At 38.4% G+C, this 18,122-nt stretch overlaps 1 protein-coding gene across 2 annotated transcripts in view; it reads left to right on the top strand.

Moving 5' to 3' along the window:
- Window positions 1-4,273: 4,273 nt before the first annotated feature.
- Window positions 4,274-18,122, top strand: part of TFB1M (transcription factor B1, mitochondrial) — a 65,965-nt gene continuing 52,116 nt past the window's right edge. Inside the window, exons 1-2 of one of the 2 annotated variants that reach the window (XM_047859616.1) lie at window positions 4,274-4,485; window positions 7,487-7,638. In XM_047859616.1, the coding sequence (XP_047715572.1) occupies window positions 4,353-4,485; window positions 7,487-7,638 (285 nt within the window). In that variant the 5' untranslated portion in view covers window positions 4,274-4,352. Of the gene's footprint in view, window positions 4,486-4,845; window positions 5,211-7,486; window positions 7,639-18,122 lie in introns of those variants that run through there. The other variant, XM_047859617.1, reaches the window with a different exon arrangement.

Below are 18,122 nucleotides of genomic sequence, written 5' to 3'. Positions count from 1 at the left end.
TTCTTCACTCACAAAAAGGTTTTGCTTTATTGTGCAGGGGGAAAAAAAAAAAAAAAAAACAAAACCTACCCACAGCTGAGTCACCCTGAGTCAAAAGTGTTGTCTATCCTCATCACCTTATTAGGATACTTGACAATAATTCACAGATCTTTGGGGATGATCAGCAGGCTTTCCAATACTGCCCGGAATAGTGGTAAACACTGTATTTTTAAAAATAGCGTAACTGTTACATGGTTCCCTCAGGCAATTAGCCGGTGTTGCTTGCCCTACAATGCCCTGCTTCTATCCCCTGAGAATAAGCATTTGGTCTGTTCAGAATTATCATGTATTTCCTTCTTTCCTCTACGTAGGTCACTAGATTCGTTTGTGAACAGTGGGCATCAAACAACCATTAAAAAAAAAAAAAACCTATGTACAAAATGCAACCGTTAATATTTCTCAAGAGCACTGAGTTGTATTGAGTCATATTATGTGAAATTATAAAATACAATCAGAAAAGGGCACTTCACATGCCATCATAGTCATTTTGTAAAGTTCAGTTTGGTAATTCTGAGCCGCATTTAATTTTCTCTGAAAATTCCCACACGGCAGAAAGATATTGCTCTTTGTGGCTTTCAAGTCTATTTCAGAGAACTGTAAAACCACCACCTTTTGGAATTAGCACTTTTCCTATAAATAGACACTACATCACTTATACCAAATAAAGTCACATAGGCGTTTTCATTAATATGAATGCTAAAATAATAAGTGGTTTTCCTATATAACCATTCTGGGATTTATGAAAATTAGAATTCTGCATTATAGTTTGGTCTGAATCATTTGTAGTTCTTCATCTTCACTGATAGGGGGGGCTAGTAATTTCTGTATTAATTATAATATTTTAGCATGTTAAAATCTATATCTAGATGAAACAGATACTTCAAAGCTTCAAAACTGATGAAACTGCATACTTCTCTTTTAAGGGATAAAACCGTTTGCATTAATATGTGAAATATACTACTAAAACACCCCCTGCTGATTTCATAGGCTTTGCAGGGAGTTATGCATAATTTTCTGAAAATTAAAGGACTGAGGATCAGTATTTATGAGATCTCAAGAACTATTAAAAACTTGGAAGATTCTCCTAAAATGGAATTTTAAAAATTCAGCTCAACAATTATTTAACACACGCCAGAGGTAAAACAGCAGAGTAAACTCAGAAGATCAGAGTTTGAGATTCAGCCTCATGCTTACCCACACCATAATGGTGCTCATCTAATATCTTTGCAAACCTACAACGCAGAATTGAAATGAGAATTAAGTGAAATAACTTGGGAAACTGCCTTGTAAAATAATAGGATGTAACCTCAGAAATGCTGACTGCTGAAGGTAGCATGCTTAGGACAAGAATTCTCCTATTTAGATGTGAGGATAAATTCTCAGGAATCCACAAATTCTCCATGTAAATGTGTTTTCACTCCTTTTAATTTTGTTTGTGTTTTTATGTTGGTGTTAATCTTTTTTTTTAAAGTTCATGGAGCACATTCTAGATCATGGGAATATCCTCCTTGCAACTGCCATGCAATATACATATTCAAGATAGTATTAGTGCCAAGTAATTCAGCTTCATTTGTTTCCAAGCTAATGAAAACAGATACAAGTGGACTTTAATTTCTAGCTTCCGTTTTCCTTTTCCTCCAAGAGAAAGGCAAGGCACGTGGGCAACAATTCTGAGCAAAGATTTGGTGGTAATGTAGATCCAGAAAACCGATGAGAAAATCATTACATGGCACACCATAACCTTAGTAAGCTGAACTTTTAAGAGGATAAAATCTTGCCAGTCTGCATTAAGAGCAGTGATTTAACACCCTGATTTAACATCATTTGTACTGATCTTGTAGCTTTGCATATATTTATTGTAATTGTTTTAGTTAAATAACCATATGAAAACTGTAAACCTAAGCTTATACTCAGATTCATATTCCATTTATTTAAATAACATTATAGGGGCGCCTGGGTGGCTTAGGCGGTTAAGCGTCTGACTTCAGCTCAGGTCATGATCTCACAGTCCGTGAGTTCGAGCCCCACGCTGGGCTCTACTGACAGCTTGGCTATGCTGACACCCAGAGCCTGCTTTGGATTCTGTGTCTCCCTCTCTCTCTGCCCCTCCTCAGCTCATGCTCTGTCTCTCTCTGTCTCAAAAGTAAATAAACATTAAAAAAAAATTTTTTTAATAACATTATAAAATTAACATACATTAGTTAACTTAAAAATAATGTAATATTTGAGGGGTGTGGCCCATGAAATCAGAACTCAGAAAAGAAAACACTCTAGTTAAATCTTCTTTCTACACTTGGCTGTGTGATCCTGGGTAAGTCAAATGACTCCTTAACAATAAAATAAGGATAATAATTTCATTCACATAGGAACACTCTGAGGAGTAAATGAAACAATTAATGTAACCGTGAACGAATGTCTTCCCAGGTATGGTATGTTGTGGAAAATAAACACACTGAATCAAGAGTTTAGGCTTTCAAACTACATTTCTATGCTGCCTTGGGCAAACTGCCTTACCTCTTTGAGAGTCACCTCCAATTTTCTAAAGCTAGGAGGTATGTCAGATTATCTCACAGTTCTTTTTAATATTGCTGTAACAGAAGGTAGTTGTTTGGGTTTTCTATTGAGATTTCAATGGAAATTCCATTCATTTGATTTCACTCATATCATCTCCCCAGTTATTTGGTTTTCCATTAGCTTGATTTTCAGCTTACTTCTCTGAAAACTTAAAAAAAAAAAATGTTATGATTTAGTGTGGTCAATGCAGCAGTTTGCAAAACCAGGGTCAGAAAAGCTAAATTGTCTGATCTAGCAGAGAGATTTCAGTCTTTCTTTGCTTTGTTGTTTTTTCTGTTATAATAGAAAGACAAAACTCAGATTTGAGTCTGTACTTAGATGTAACCATTCAAGGCAAGTCAAATGATCTCTCTACCTTGACTACACTGCTTAAAAAGCAGGCTCTGGACACAGACTTGTGGATTCAAATCCTGATTCCACTACTTATTAGCTATGCAGCCTAGGAAAAAAAATTGCTGAACCTCTCTAAGCCTTTATCTTTTGTAACAATTAATGGGATAATAGTTGTAAAGCACCCAGCTGTGAAGCGTGGTATTTTTGGAAAACCTCAGGGAATGTTAGCTATTATTAGTATTGTCACGTTTATTTCCCTTCCTTTTCATCCTTACCTTTCCGGTTATGCAAGAGACTGCAAAACTTGGAGCATGGAGGGGTAATAAGAAAGCTCTGGGAAAGTAAACAAGGAGTGGCAACTGGTAGTCAATGCAGAGGACTAGAAAGAACCGCCACCATACATGTTCAGAAACTTAGACTGGATCTGGGTTCCACAATTTTCTAGCTTTGTGAATATCAATTAATTCATATCACCTAAGTTTTTGTTTCCTCCTCTCTGACCTGAGACTAGTAATGTAAGACTGTTAGCGAAAGGCTCAAAAACCGATATTCAATATACATGACTTCCTAAACTCTCAACAAGGCGGTTTTCTCCTTGACAGAATATGTTTAGAAGGGTCAGAAGAATTGGATTCTACTTCTAGCCTTCTCACTTTTGTACTGTGTTCAAAACCTTTAACCTTCTGGGTCGCCTTCATCTGCTACATCATTACAGTAGTAACGACCACCATGGATTGCGGGCTTACCGTATGCCATGCATTGCACTATGTTCCGAATCTGCACACAGGGCAACTTTCTCATTTAGTGCTTGCAATTTTAAGGCAGATATATCCATTTCACAGATGAAAAAACCTAAGGCTGAGAGATGTTAGAAACCTGCCATCCGGCACCTGCAGTGCTAAGGTTCTAAAATCACCCACCATAAAAGAGAATTGTTAGCCACCAATAGCTTTGCCTCTAATCACTGGCTTTCCCACAATTACCCACAGAGGGGAAAGTAGGCACGTCTACCCTCCGGAATTCACCACGGCGTGTGCGGCGCTCCACCCATCCTCAGATCCGCGCCTGCGCTTTCCAGTCCAGGCCCCGCCTCGCCCCGCCTCCGCGGGCCGCTCTGGCCACCTCCCACCCGGGAGAGGCCCCGCCCGCCGAGGGAAAACAGCGCACACCCAGCCTGCACCGCGCTTAGCTAGACGCGGAGCAGGAGCTCTGGGTGCACCCGGATTTCCTGTCTGCCCTCTTCGCTTCCGGCGAGGCACATCCGACCAATGAGGTGGGCTGGGAGGCGGGCTCGGAGGCGCGCCTTGACGCTCCCAGACTCCCGCCACCTCCCTCTCCCCTCCCCGACGATTTAAGAACAGCGTGAAAAAACTAGCCCAGTGGCTTGGGTGGTTTCGCGGGGCCTTATGGCTGCTTCTGGGACGCTGAGCACTTTCCGCCTTCCGCCGTTGCCCACGATTCGAGAAATCATTAAGTTGTTCAGGCTGCAAGCGGTGAAGCAGCTATCCCAGAATTTTCTCCTGGACTTGAGGCTGACAGGTGGCTGTCTTCTCAGTGCTCCCCGGCTGCCTACCCCGCATCCCTGGGGACACGGGCCGGGGGTCTGCGGGCGGGTATCTGGGGTCAGGCAGTGTGCAGCGGACCTTAGGTCAGGTCCTTCTACCGCTCTGTGCTAAAGAACTCCGGAGCCCCGCCCAGGAGACGCGTGGAATGCGTTGTTTGCTCGCGGAATGGCGTGTTCGGGGGTTTGCCGTGGGCCAGGGGAAGCAGGTGGTACAGACGCCGAGCAAACCCTGGGGGAGGCAGGGGTCGCGTATCGTGTTAGGCGGTTGTGGAAATGCGAGTCTTGCTGCATTAACACTAGGTTTGATTTTCATGCAGTCCGAAGTTAGAATTTCAATTAGTGCGGGGAGTTCTTCGAGAACACGTCGGAAAGTGGGTCGCTCATGGGATTACTTACTTAAACGCTTACTTGTTGAATGCAAAACCCGCGGGGCGCAAATATTCAGTAAAATACACGTCAAACAGACGACTTTGTGCTAGTGCTGGAGGTGCAGTTTGGGAGTGAACAAGGCAACGTCTTTCCGCAAGGGGCTTACGTTTTTTAGTAGGTTTACATTGTTCCCGTCCCTGATTTTAAGTCGCTTTCTGTGAGGTAAAATTCACGTGCCATCGAATGAACTAGTTTGAAGTGCAGAGTCTGGTGACAAACGTATGCATGCGTTTTAACCACCGCTCCTGTGTCTTAGTGATACTTCTAGAAGGTGAGGTTGCAAGACTAACCTGTCTTACAAATGTGTCCACTAATTCACTGTTGCTCACAGTAGAGTATTTGAGATACTGATACTCCATTTGGCCCCCTTTAGGAGCTAAAAAGATCAACGAATCATACCCAAGAAGTTCATTTTCAATTAAAGGAAGTGGAGTTTACAAAGCACAATAATGGGATGTGGAGTCTGTATTCTGCCAGTAGAAACTAAGCTTCAGGTTCTCCTCTGTTAATTGGAGGAGGGCCCCTCCTTCCAGAGCGTTAAAGGGTTATCTGCTTCTAAAATTCTTTAGTCCTAGAAATGACCAGAGCCAGCATTGCCAGTTGTTAGTCACATATGATAGACATAAAGCACCATTCTCAAGGCTGAAAATAGAGATCTTTGTATGTATGTTTTTAAATGTTTGAGAGAGCATGAGCAGGGAAGAGGGAGAGAGAGAATCCCAAGCAGGCTCCGTGCTCAGCCCTGAGCCAGACTCAGGGCTCCCCATCCCACGACTATGAGATCATGACCTGAGCCAAAATCAAGAGTACGAAACTTAACCAACCAAGCCACCCAGGTGCCCTGATCTTATATTTTTAATATAAAAAAAAATTTATTCATTTATAGTATCTCATGTGAGGCTTTGTTCTCCCCGGGGATAAATTCTGGAATCTAGGTACTATTCCTTCTTCTCTGGGAACCAGAGTAAGAGATTAAAGTACCTGTCTGCGGTGGGAAGCTCTGGTGGGAGCGCATGCTTGGTGAACTGACAGTGCCTCTTTGATATTCATTTGTATTTGTGCCTGAAAAGTTTGAGGGCAGAGCCCCTGACCTGCCTACCATCTTAGTTCTCCATTAAAAAAAAAATGAGAATAGGGGCGCCTGGGTGGCTCAGTCGGTTAAGCGTCCGACTTCAGCTCAGGTCACGATCTCGAGGTCCGTGAGTTCGAGCCGCACGTCGGGCTCTGGGCTGATGGCTCGGAGCCTGGAGCCTGCTTCCGATTCTGTGTCTCCCTCTCTCTCTGCCCCTCCCCCGTTCATGCTCTGTCTCTCTCTGTCTCAAAAATAAATAAAAAACATTTAAAAATTTAAAAAAAAATGAGAATATTGAATTCATTACGCCTTTTCCTTCTGAAAGGGATAATAATCATCCCTGTACCCTCTGAAGGGCATTGGTCTGTAATGGAGGAAGGATTGCTTTAGAATTTACACCTGAGCTGGAGTCCCTTCTCTCCCATTTGCTTTCTAAATGACCTTGCCCAAATGAAACAAATGAAAAGTTAAATTGGGATAGTAGTTCTTAATGTGTTGGAAGGATTGTTGAGATGCGTGGGAGAAAGCTTGTAAACCACCTAAAACAAATGGTTGGGGACGTGTACTAATTCCCTCCCAGCCAGTCAGAAGGCAAACAATTTTTGGATGGTTGAAAGACTATTACTGCGTTTAAGCCTACAAAAATGGTACTATACAATCCCAGCGAACACTGCAGAGAAGTGCTGGTGTGTTTTCAGTGGCTAAGTTCCCACTATCCCAGGAGCCCCAGTTACTTGAATTTTATTATCTCCGTCAGTAAGACCAGCCCATTGTATGTTATTCCAGAAGTGATGATGGATTGCCACAATCCTTTTCATGATTTCTTAATGTCTGCTTACTTAAAGAGGCTGATTAATTCAAAACATTAACTTTTCCATATCAATTTGCATATTTGCAAAGTTTAAAAAACTTCCAGGTATAAGTTTAGCTTTTTCCAGAAAAGTGACCAAGAATCTGTAAATTTCTGCTAATCCTATGATCTAGGAACTTGTTGCTGTGGCCATGTTGACCAGCTATATATGTCTGTAGGTAAAAAGGAGACTGCCATTACTTTTTGCTTTTGAATTTATAACTGGGAGCAGTAGAAATTCTGAATGTGAAACTGGTCTTATTCGAATATTCAGTACCTGGCAAGTGTAGAGAGATGGTTTAGCTGGTCAGTTGTTAGGAATTGATTGGTTTGGCAGAGGAATGGATAGAAAATACAGTGTTAACTACATTTAAGTTAGGAAGTTTTGTCATGATAATCCCGCTTTTCCTAAGGGACTGATACAATTCAGCTATAATGTGGTAGAATATTGGATGGCCACTACATGTTTATCGGTTTAGGCTAAGAGTTAAATAACTAGATAAATATGGTGTAAAGGATTAGTTAAGTCATGGTTGATAAGAATTTGTGGAGATTATTTTTTTGTTAACTTCTATACATTGAAATTTGTCCAGATAATTAAAACTTTTTTTTTTTTCTCTCCTAGATAAAATTGTAAGGAAAGCTGGCGATCTGACAAATGCTTATGTTTATGAAGTGGGCCCTGGGCCAGGGGGAATCACAAGATCCATTCTCAATGCCAATGTTACTGAACTTCTGGTGGTTGAAAAGGATAGTCGATTTATTCCTGGATTACAGGTGAGAGACTTAAAATGCCTTTTCTAGGAGGTAAAAACCCAATTTAAATCTTCAGTCCATGATTCTTTAACCTCAGGGTATCCATAGATTGTGTAGGTTGCTCCTCAAACTGCAGATCTCCAGATCCTTTTCCAGAGATTCTGATTCTGTGGTCTGGAGAAGTCTAGGAATTGCATTTCTAACAAGCATCCCCACATGGTCTGTTGACCACTATTGGAATAAACCTGCTTTATGTATTAATGTTAACCTAGTTTTGTGTGATGTGTTTTTTTAATCTAATAGCCATGTATGTTCTGGCCCATTCCTTCAAAACTAAGGAAAATAATTAATGCCAATAATGACCCCGCTATTGGCATGACTTCTGAGAACTTCATCTAGATTCAGAAAATCCTTTCTGTAAGCAAAAGATGGAGAAAACCGAGGTTTCTTTTAAGAGAGACTAATTGTCAAGCTTAGGCATTTGTTAAGAATTTCTTAGGCGAAGAAGTGAAGTTGTACCACTGTACACGTAGATTTAAGATGAGGTTTGAATGAAATGAGACACTAAGTGCTGTTATATGAGAAATATTTGAAGGAGCTGGGCGTGTTTCCAAGGAGAGCATCTTTGAGTGAGGGGATTCAGAGCTGCCTGTGAAAGGTGGCAGTGAAGAAGATCGCTTATTTTGATTTCTAGAAAAAAACAATCCTACAAATAGGTAAGAATTGAGGGAGGCAGATGTGGATTTAAAATAAGGTGGGACTTACATTTTTTTAAGTGGTAGCAAACAGTGGAACCCATTGTATCAGGGATATTGTAAAGGGAATTCTTCACAGGGGGCACTTAATGGCTTAAGGAACTTTGATTCCTCTGTAATTCTAAAAGTTTAGAAGAGCCCTTAGCCTTTGGCTTAGATAAGCAGCAATTTATTGAGTGTAACCGAAAAATAAAGTTATCTGCGTTATTACTATCATACAAGAGACAAATTGGTTTACAATTGGTACGTCCTAATGCTTGTGTATGCAACAATTGAAAAATGTTTAATTTCTGCCAGAATAGTTTGAGGAAATTTGTTTGAAAATCTAGGGCTTTGTGTGCATGCAATGGGTTTGTTTTGTTTTTTTTAAAGGAGTTTTTATTTATCAGATTTTATTTGGCTACATCTAGTTTTTTCTTTAAAAAGTTATATAAAATTTAATTTTATCTAATTTTTACACTATTGACAGAATTGGTTTTAGATTTATAACTTTATTTTGGGATTGCCATACGGTGCATATTCCTTGATCAAATATGGAATTTAATACTGATTTTTTGCTTTGAATTAGTTTCTTTCAAGAACTGTCTGCATCTCAGAAGTGAAAGTGGGAATATTTTATTTTCAGTGAGATCATGAGATAATAATAAGAAGCTGAAGCACACTATGTCATTCCCTTCAGGTTTTTTCTTTTTTCTTTTTAAGTTTTATTTATTTATTTTGACAGAGAGAGAGAGAGAGAGAGGAGAGAGAAAGCATGAGCAGGAGAGGGGCAGAGAGAGGGAGAGAGAGAATCCCAAGCAGGGTCTCGGCTGTCAGTGTGGAGCCTGACGTGGGGCTTGAACTCACAAACTGAGCACATGACCTGAGCTGAAATGAAGAGTCGGTAGCCACCCAGGCGCCCCTCAATTTTTTTCATCTAGCCCTTTCTGGACATGAGAATACTCTTCTGACTTTATTGCCCTTGAAGAGACTTCCTAACCCTCAGTCTTCCCAACTGTTATGTGCAATTCTTTCTCATAAGGCAAGGGGGTGAATCAAATTTCTGTTCATCCCCACCTTAATTTACATGCTGTCCTCTCTGATCCCAACAAAAGATGTGTGAAGAGGGGCTGTTTAAAAGACAACTACAGGGGCGCCTGGGTGGCGCAGTCGGTTAAGCGTCCGACTTCAGCCAGGTCACGATCTCGCGGTCCTGTGAGTTCGAGCCCCGTGTCAGGCTTTGGGCTGATGGCTCGGAGCCTGGAGCCTGTTTCCGATTCTGTGTCTCCCTCTCTCTCTGCCCCTCCCCTGTTCATGCTCTGTCTCTCTCTGTCCCAAAAGTAAATAAATGTTGAAAAAAAAAAAATTTAAAAGACAACTACACCCTTCTCTTTTCAAATGCCTGCCCCAGCCCCTGCACTCCTAACCCCTGCCTTGTTTTATTTATCTTGTTGGATTGATCATCATCGGATACATTTTCTGTATGTTCTTATTTATTGTCTACCTCCCCCCCACCCCCGCCTGGAATGTACCGCAAAGAGCATAGAGATTTTTGTGTGTTCTCTTCCATGCTGTATCTCTACCACGTGCAACAGTGCCTGGAGTACAGCAGGTGTTCAATAATATCTTAAATGGGAAAATAAAAGGTTGACTTTATGTGTCTATCTAATCAGCCAACTAAATGTGTCATTTTTAAAATTTTTTATTTATTTTGAGAGAGAGGGCGCGCGTGCGTGTTCCCATGAACGGGGGAGGGGCAGAGAGAATCTGAAGCAGGCACTGCATTGTCTGCGCAGAGCCGGACCCAGGGCTCATCTCACGATGGTGAGATCGTTGAATCGCGAGAATGAATAATTGTGTGGCATTGGTCATTTAAGAAGTTTTGTGACCTTTTTTTCTGAATACAAAGATTTGTTTTAAGGTAAATTACTCTGCAAGAAATGTGTATTTGTCTTCTTACATGTTTCTGTAGCAGAAGCAAAATTAATTCTTAGTGTCTTATATGCAGGAAAAGAATTTGCCTTAAAAAGAAATGTTGGGTGCTAAAATATCACATAGATTTCTTTTTCCTGTAAAGAAGGTTTCAATATGTAAAACCACTTTCATTTAGAGGTACTAAATTAATCATGAGAATGAATAAAGGCAGAAGGTGTGATCTATTTAAAGGATTCCATTTTAGTGGTTTCTGAGCTAATAGAATTACTTTTTAAAGAAATTGTAATAATTTATAAAATGTCTTCTAGCTGAAAGTATGTCATTTGTGTCTTGATCCAATTCTTATAATATCATCTTAGGATCTTATAAGGCATCTTATATCTCACTATATAAGGCATCTTACGTATAAGGCAACTTATATCTTAATATATGAGGCATCTTAGGATCTTACTAAATACAGTAGTATGTTACTAACACAGTTACTAACACAGTACTAACATACAGGTTTCACCGTCAGCATGTTGTAAGGTAAAAAACATGTCTGATATGTGGAAGTACTATAATATAGCTTTGTGTTTAAAGAACACAGACTGCAGCATCAGATTGTGTGGGTTTGACTTCAGGCTCTACCGTTTACTGGGTGTGTGACTTTGGGCAGGTAACTATGTCTCAAGGCCTCAGTTTGCTTGTAGGATAGTAATGAGGATTAAATGAATGCCTCATACTTAGTTAACCATGCAATGTATTTTCGATATAAGTAATCAATTAAATTATTATCCCTGTGCCTTGGGCATTTCTATTAATTAAAGATTGATCATGAGACTGCTAATCTGGAAAGAGGTAGAGGAGAAAGGTTATTCCTTTGGATCACTGGAAAGTAAATCCCTAGTGCTGTGGGAATGTTGGAGCTTTGTCCCACCTCCTTGAACCAGCATTGGACATTCAGGGTTTCTTTCTCTTAATATTGTAGCATTCTCTTGTGATTGTGCATTGGGGGGGGGGGGGAGGGTGAGGTCTTTATTATTTTTTAGTTATTTATTGTTACATTTCTGTGGCTCAGCCAATTGTCTCTGCTTTGGAGGGGAGTGAGATTTTTTTAATACCTCAAAGAACTTGAAATCTTCCCCCATTTCTGAATTGGAGATAACGTCACAAATAACATGTTCTCCTTGAAGTAAATAATCTGGGTTCTTCATTTTTTGTTTTAAGGATTTTGTATATTAATAACAATATGGAGGGTTTACTGCACTAAATACTTTGTTTTACAGCTTTATTGAGTTATTAATGTTCAGTAAACTGCACATGTTGTTAAAAGTGTACAGATTACTGAGTTTTGACAAATACATAATCTCATGAAACCATTACCACAATCAAGAAAATGAACACTCATCACCTTCAAGATTCCTCATTTTCCTTTATAATCCAGCCCTCCCTCTTCCCTTTCCCTGTCTTAGGGCAACCACTGATCTGCTTTGTCAATATAGGGAATTTCCATTTTTCAAAATGTTATATAAATGAAATCATACAGTATGTGGTTTTTTGGTTTTTTTGTTTTTTTTTTTTTTTTGGTCTGATGTCTTTTACTGAGCATGAGTATTTTGAGATTAATCCATGTTGCAGTATTTATCAATAGTTTTTTTTTTATTGCTGACTAGTTAGTACTCTACTGTATGGATATACCAAATTTATAAATCCATTCACCAGTTGGTGGACTTGGAGTTGTTTTTATTTTTTGGCAATTACATATAAAGCAATCATCAGCATTCACATGCAAGTCTTTGTGTGAGTACATACTTTGATTTCTCTTGAGTAAAGAGCTAGAGGTGGGATGTCTGAGCCTTATGGCAGGTGTATGTTGAACTTCTTGTGAAACTACCAAACTGTTTTACAAAGTGGCTGTACCATTTGTCATTCCCACCAGCTGTGCGTGAGAGTTCCCTTGGCTTCACATGCTTCTCACACTTGGTGTGGTCAGTCTTTTTAATTTGTAACCATCCAAGCGAGTGTATAACAGTATCTTAGTGTCTTAACGTAGCTTTTATTTGCATTTTCCTAATCAGTAATTTTGGGCATATTTTCGTGTGTTTATTTGCCATCTGTATATCTTTTTGGGGAATCGTGCAAATATTTTGAGCATTTTTTGTTTTGTCTTCATATTATTGCATTGTAAGAGGTCTTTATATAGTTTAGATACAAGTTCTTTGTCAGCTACGTGTTTTGTAATGCTTTCTCCTCAGCTGTGACTTACCTTTTCATTTTCTTAGACATTTAACAGTGTCTTTCAAAGAGTAAAATTTAGTTTTAATAAAGTAAAGTTTATCAGTCGTTTTTCCTTTTGAATTTGATGCTTTTTGCATCTTATGTTAAAGATAATGGCCAAAACAAGAACTAAGAATTTCCATGTTTTCTTTTAGATGTCTTAAAGTTTTAGATTTTGCACATAGGCTTATGATACATTTTGAGTTACCTTTTGTATGTAGTGTGAGGTGGGAGTAGAAGTTCATTTTTTTGCGTCGTTTATTGAAAATTGTATCTTTTTCTTACTGAATTGGCTTGTTAATATTGTCGAAACTCAGCTGGTCTTATGTACACTGGTCTGTTCCTGGACTTCCAGCTCTTTTCTCTTGTTCTAGATCTCTCTTTTCATGGATACCAACCTGTATTGATTATTGTAGTTCTATTGTAAGACTCGAGAGCAGGTAATTTGAGTCTTCCAACCTTGCCTTTTCCAAAATTGTTCTTGCTATTCTATGTTCTTTGCATTTCCATATAGTTTTAACATTAAATCATCAATTTCCTTTTTTTTTTTTTTTTTTTTTTTAAGCCTGATTAAAACTCTAGATCACTTTTAGGAGAACTGGCATCTTAATGATCAGGCTTCTAATCTTTAAACATGGTATATTTCCCCATTTATTTAGATCTTCTTTAATTTCTGCCAGCAGTGTTTTACAGTTCTGCGTATTCAAGTCTTACACATCTTTTGTCAAATTTATCCCTAACTATGTCCTGTTTTTTGATGCTATTATACTTGGTATTGGTTTTTAATTTCAATTTCCATTTGTTTGTTGCTACTATGTAGAAATATCATTTGTTTTGGGAGTGGACTTTGTATCCTCCAGCCTTGCTGTGCTCACTTATTAGTGGCTATTTTGTAGATTTCTTAGGATTTTCTGCATGTATTATCATTTCACCTATAATAAAAACCATTTTACCTCCTCCACTTCAGTCTGTTTGCTTCTGTTTCTTTTTCTCTTGGCTAGAATCTCCAGTACAGTTAAACATCCTTGCCCATTCCTGATCTGAGGGAAAGCATTCAGACTTCCACCAGCAAGTATGATGTCAGTTGTAGGGTTTTCCTAGATCTCCTTTTTCAGCCTGAGGAAGGTCCTTTCTGTTCTAGCTACCTGAGAGGTTGTGGTGTTTGTTTGTTTTTTTAATATATATATTTTTTAAATAATGTATTTGCAAAAATACTTTTTCTGAGTTTATTGAGATAATCATATGGCTTTTTTTGTTTTTTGTTTGTTAATATATATGTGAATTATATTGATCTTTTTTTTTTTTTTTCTAATGGTAAGCCAACCATCCATTGAATCTGTGGTGATAAAGTCTCTCTCATTCCGGATATTGGTATTTTGTCTCCCTACATATTGGTCAACTTTATTGATCTTCTGAAAAAACAACAACAACAAAAAAGCTTTTGATATGATTTTTCTGTCTTGTGTTCTGTTTTCTATTTCACTGATTTCTGCTCTGAAATCTTTATGTTCTTCCTTCTGTTTCCTTGAGGTTTAATTTGTTCTTTTTATATTTTTTTAAGGTGGAAGCTGAGGTTTTCTCTTTGAAGCCTTTCTTATTTTCTTATAGATGTTAAGTGCTATAATTTTCCTCTCAATACAACCTGAGTAGAATCCTACAAATTTTGAGGTGTTGTGTTTTCATTTTCATTTATTCAAAATACTGATTTACTTAAAAAAAATTTTTTTTAGAGATTTTATACCTAAAGAAAGATTTCTAAAAGAAGTTGAGAATTTCCAGATAAACCTTCAATTCCAGTTTCCCTTTTAATTTCTTAATTTGACTTCTTAGAGTATTTAGAAATGTATCATTTAGCTTGTTTTTCAGATCTCTTTCTGTTACTGATTTTTAACTTAATTCCATTGTGATAAGAAAACTTACTTTGCATGACTTAAAATCATTTTAAATTAATTTATACTTGTTTAATGGTGTAACACATGATCTTTGGTAAATGTTCCTTCTGCTGTAAAGGACATACATTCTTCTATTGGATGCTATGGAAATTTCAGTAAGGTCAAGTTGGAGTTACTCAAGCCTTTTGTATTCTTAGCAATTTCCTACTTGTTCTGTTGTTAAGAGAGGGGTATTGAAATCTCTTAAGTGCTTGGGGCGCCTGGGTGGCGCAGTCGGTTAAGCGTCCGACTTCAGCCAGGTCACGATCTCGCGGTCCGTGAGTTCGAGCCCCACGTCGGGCTCTGGGCTGATGGCTCAGAGCCTGGAGCCTGTTTCCGATTCTGTGTCTCCCTCTCTCTCTGCCCCTCCCCCGTTCATGCTCTGTCTCTCTCTGTCCCAAAAATAAATAAACGTTGAAAAAAAAAAATTAAAAAAAAAAAAGAAATCTCTTAAGTGCAGATTTGTTGGTCTGTCCTTGCAGTTCTCTCCGTTTTGCTCTCATCTATTTTGAAACACTGTTATTAGGTGCCTAAACATTTAGGATTGTTAGGTCTTCATGACACATTGGCTCCTTTATCATTATGAAATGATCATCATGATCCTTGGTGATATTCTTTCCTCTAAAATCTACTTTGATAATAACATAACCATGCCAGCTTTCTTTTGATTAATGTCAGTTTCGTCCTTTCCTGTATGTCTTCATATTTAAAGTCGATTTCTTATCGACAGCATATAATTGGGTCTTGCTTTTTTTCTCACCAATCTGACCACATCTGTTTGTGTACTAGTTTTCTATTGTTGCTGTAACAAATTCCCACAAACACAACAGCTTAAAATGACACACACTTACTCTGTTACAGTTCTGGGGATAAGAAGTCTGAAATGAAGGTCAGTAGGGCCGTGTTCCTTTTCTGGAGGCTTCAGGGAAGAATTGTTTTTTTGCCTTTTCCAGCTTCTGGAGGCCACCTGCATTCATTAGCTCATGGACCTCTCACTTCCACATCTATCATTGACTTTGATCCTTCTGACTCACTCTTTTAAAGGCTTTTGTGATTGATTATTTTGGGTCCACCCAGATGATCTAGGATAATATCCCCATTCTGAGATCTGTAATCACATCTGCAAAGTCCTTTTACCATATAAAGTAACATAGTCACAGGGATTAGGATGTGGGCATTTTGTGGGGCCAGTATTGGGCCTACTGCAATTTTTATCTATAACTCTTTGTTTTGTTATTTTTAGTAGTTTATTGAAGGTATATAGTATACATCTTTAACATATCCCAGTTCACCTTCAAGTAATAAAATACCACTTCATGTGTAGCATACAAATCTTAGAATAATGTGTTTCTCCCTGTCAGGCCTTTGTACTTTTGGCGTCCTGTGTTTTGCTTCTCCGTGCTGTAAACGTCACAGTACAATGTTATTTTTGTTCTAACAGTCAATGCTATATTAAAGAGGTTTCAATACAGTAGACTTCTGTACAATGTGGGGGTTAGGGGCACTGACCTCTGCACAGTTGAAAATCCACGTATTACTTTGTACTCTCCAGAAATTTAACTAAAGCCTACTATTAACCAGAAGCCTTACCAATAACATAAACGATCACTTAACACATTCTTTGTATGTTACATGTGTTATGTGCTGTTTATTACAGTAAAATAATCTAGAGAGAAGAAAATCATATCATATTCCTATTATCCTAATCATATTAAGAAAATCATAAGAGAAAATACATTTATAGTACTGTAAGAAACCCGCATATACATGGACCAGTGCAGTTCAGACCCTGTTGTTAAAGGGTCAACTATAATAAGAAGAATTGTTACATATTTACCCATATGGTTACTGTTTTCAGTGCTCCTCATCCGTATGTCCACTTAGTATTATTATCTGTCTACCTGAAAGACTTTCTTCAGCATTTTTTGTAAGTTTTGTGGAACTTTCAGTGTTTGTATGTCTGAAGAAGTATTTTATTTTGCCTTTGTTGTTGAAAAACATACTGGCAATTGTTTTCTTTTAGTACTCTAAAAACGTGGCTCCACGGTCTTCTCACTTGCATTGTTTCTGACCAGAAATCTGTTGTCATTCTTATCTTTGCTCCTCTGCCTTTTTTCCATGGTTGCTTTTAAGATTTCTCACTGGTTTTGAACAGTTTCATCATGGTGCACCTTAGTGTCCTTTTCTTCGTGTTTCTTTTGTGTGAGAGTCCTTGAGATTCTTGGATCTGCAGGATTTCCTGCTTTCCTGCTGTCCAGTGTCTCAAAACTGTAGTTTCGTCTATTTTTTATCTGTTTAAGCCAGAAGAGACTATCTGGTCTTCTGTTCTCCATCTTAGCCAGAGTAAGAAGCTCTAGGATTCTTCTTAATCATTGTGTGTTTATTTTGTGGAACTTTGGAGATAGGAAGTCATGATTATTGTTAGTATTGCCTCTGGGTTTTATAATAGGTAAACAGTGATTGTTTCTACCTGATAGGTAGGATGGAAAGTTCACAGAATTGAGAAACAAATTGGCTGATGTCAGATCTCAGATAAGGCACTTAGTAGCTTTTGATCTTGAGCTTGCTGTTGCGAACCTGTTTTAGCTTCAGCTTTCTCATCTGCAGCATGAGGATAATAGTTATTGTTTGTGATCATTACAAGGATGGTAAGAAATTTATGTAAAGAGATGGGCATATAGAGCCTAGCATATTGCCAGTAGCCAGTAAGTGGTTGCTATTATAATTATTCCCCTTCTCTGCCATCTTATAAAGGGATCTGTAGTTTAGTCATCCTGGCAAAAAGAGCTGTTTTTCATCAGAGACCGTAAAATTTTAAATTCTTTCATCTCTAGCAAATTTTACAAAAGGGAAGATGGCCTGACTTTCTGTCGTGGCATGATTACATACTTCACACATGTAATTTATCTTTAAGATATGGCTACAGCCATAGTTAATCAAAACTCAACAAATAAGTAAAAGGTGGCTTACAACCAAAGTGACTTCCTAGTCCACTACACACTAGAAGTAGATCAGTGCTAGAAGCAGACCCACTGACAAGAGCAAGAAGTGACAGTTATCACTGTGGCAGAAAAGCTATAAAAAGCAAACACAAAACTGAAAAAAAGCGCAGTAGTAAGGGATCATAACCACTGACGCCATTACTCTACAGGCAGCAATGACCCCTAGTCAAGAAAAGGGTGAAATTGGGTTCATTGTTCTTGGCTTAAGGAAGAGAATTTTGTGATATTGTATAGCAAGATTTCCCTCTGTAACTTTTTCTGTTTATTTTTCACAAATTTTTTTTTATTGAAGTATAATTAACACAGTGTTGTGCTAGTTTCAAGTGTACAGTACAATGATCAACAGTTCGTTATGTTACCACGCTCCTCAAGATAAGTTTACTCTTAATCCTCCTTGTCTGTTTCACCCATTCCCCTACCCAACTCCCCTCTGGAACCGCTAGTTATTTCTCTGTATTCAAGAATTTTTCTGTTTGCCTCTTTTCTATTTGTTTTGTTTCTTAAATTCCAGAAACGAGGGAAATCATACGGTATTTGTTTTTCTTTGACTTATTTTACTTAACACTCTATCGTCTGGGTCCATCTGTGTTGCTGCGGATGGCAAGATTTCATTCTTTTTGATGCCTCAATAATACTCAGTCGTA

This window comes from Prionailurus viverrinus, chromosome B2, assembly GCF_022837055.1.
Source record: "Prionailurus viverrinus isolate Anna chromosome B2, UM_Priviv_1.0, whole genome shotgun sequence".
NCBI classification, from domain to species: Eukaryota; Metazoa; Chordata; class Mammalia; order Carnivora; family Felidae; genus Prionailurus; species Prionailurus viverrinus.
The sequence above is the reverse complement of the archived record's forward strand: the minus strand, read 5'-3'. Positions and strand labels throughout refer to the sequence as shown.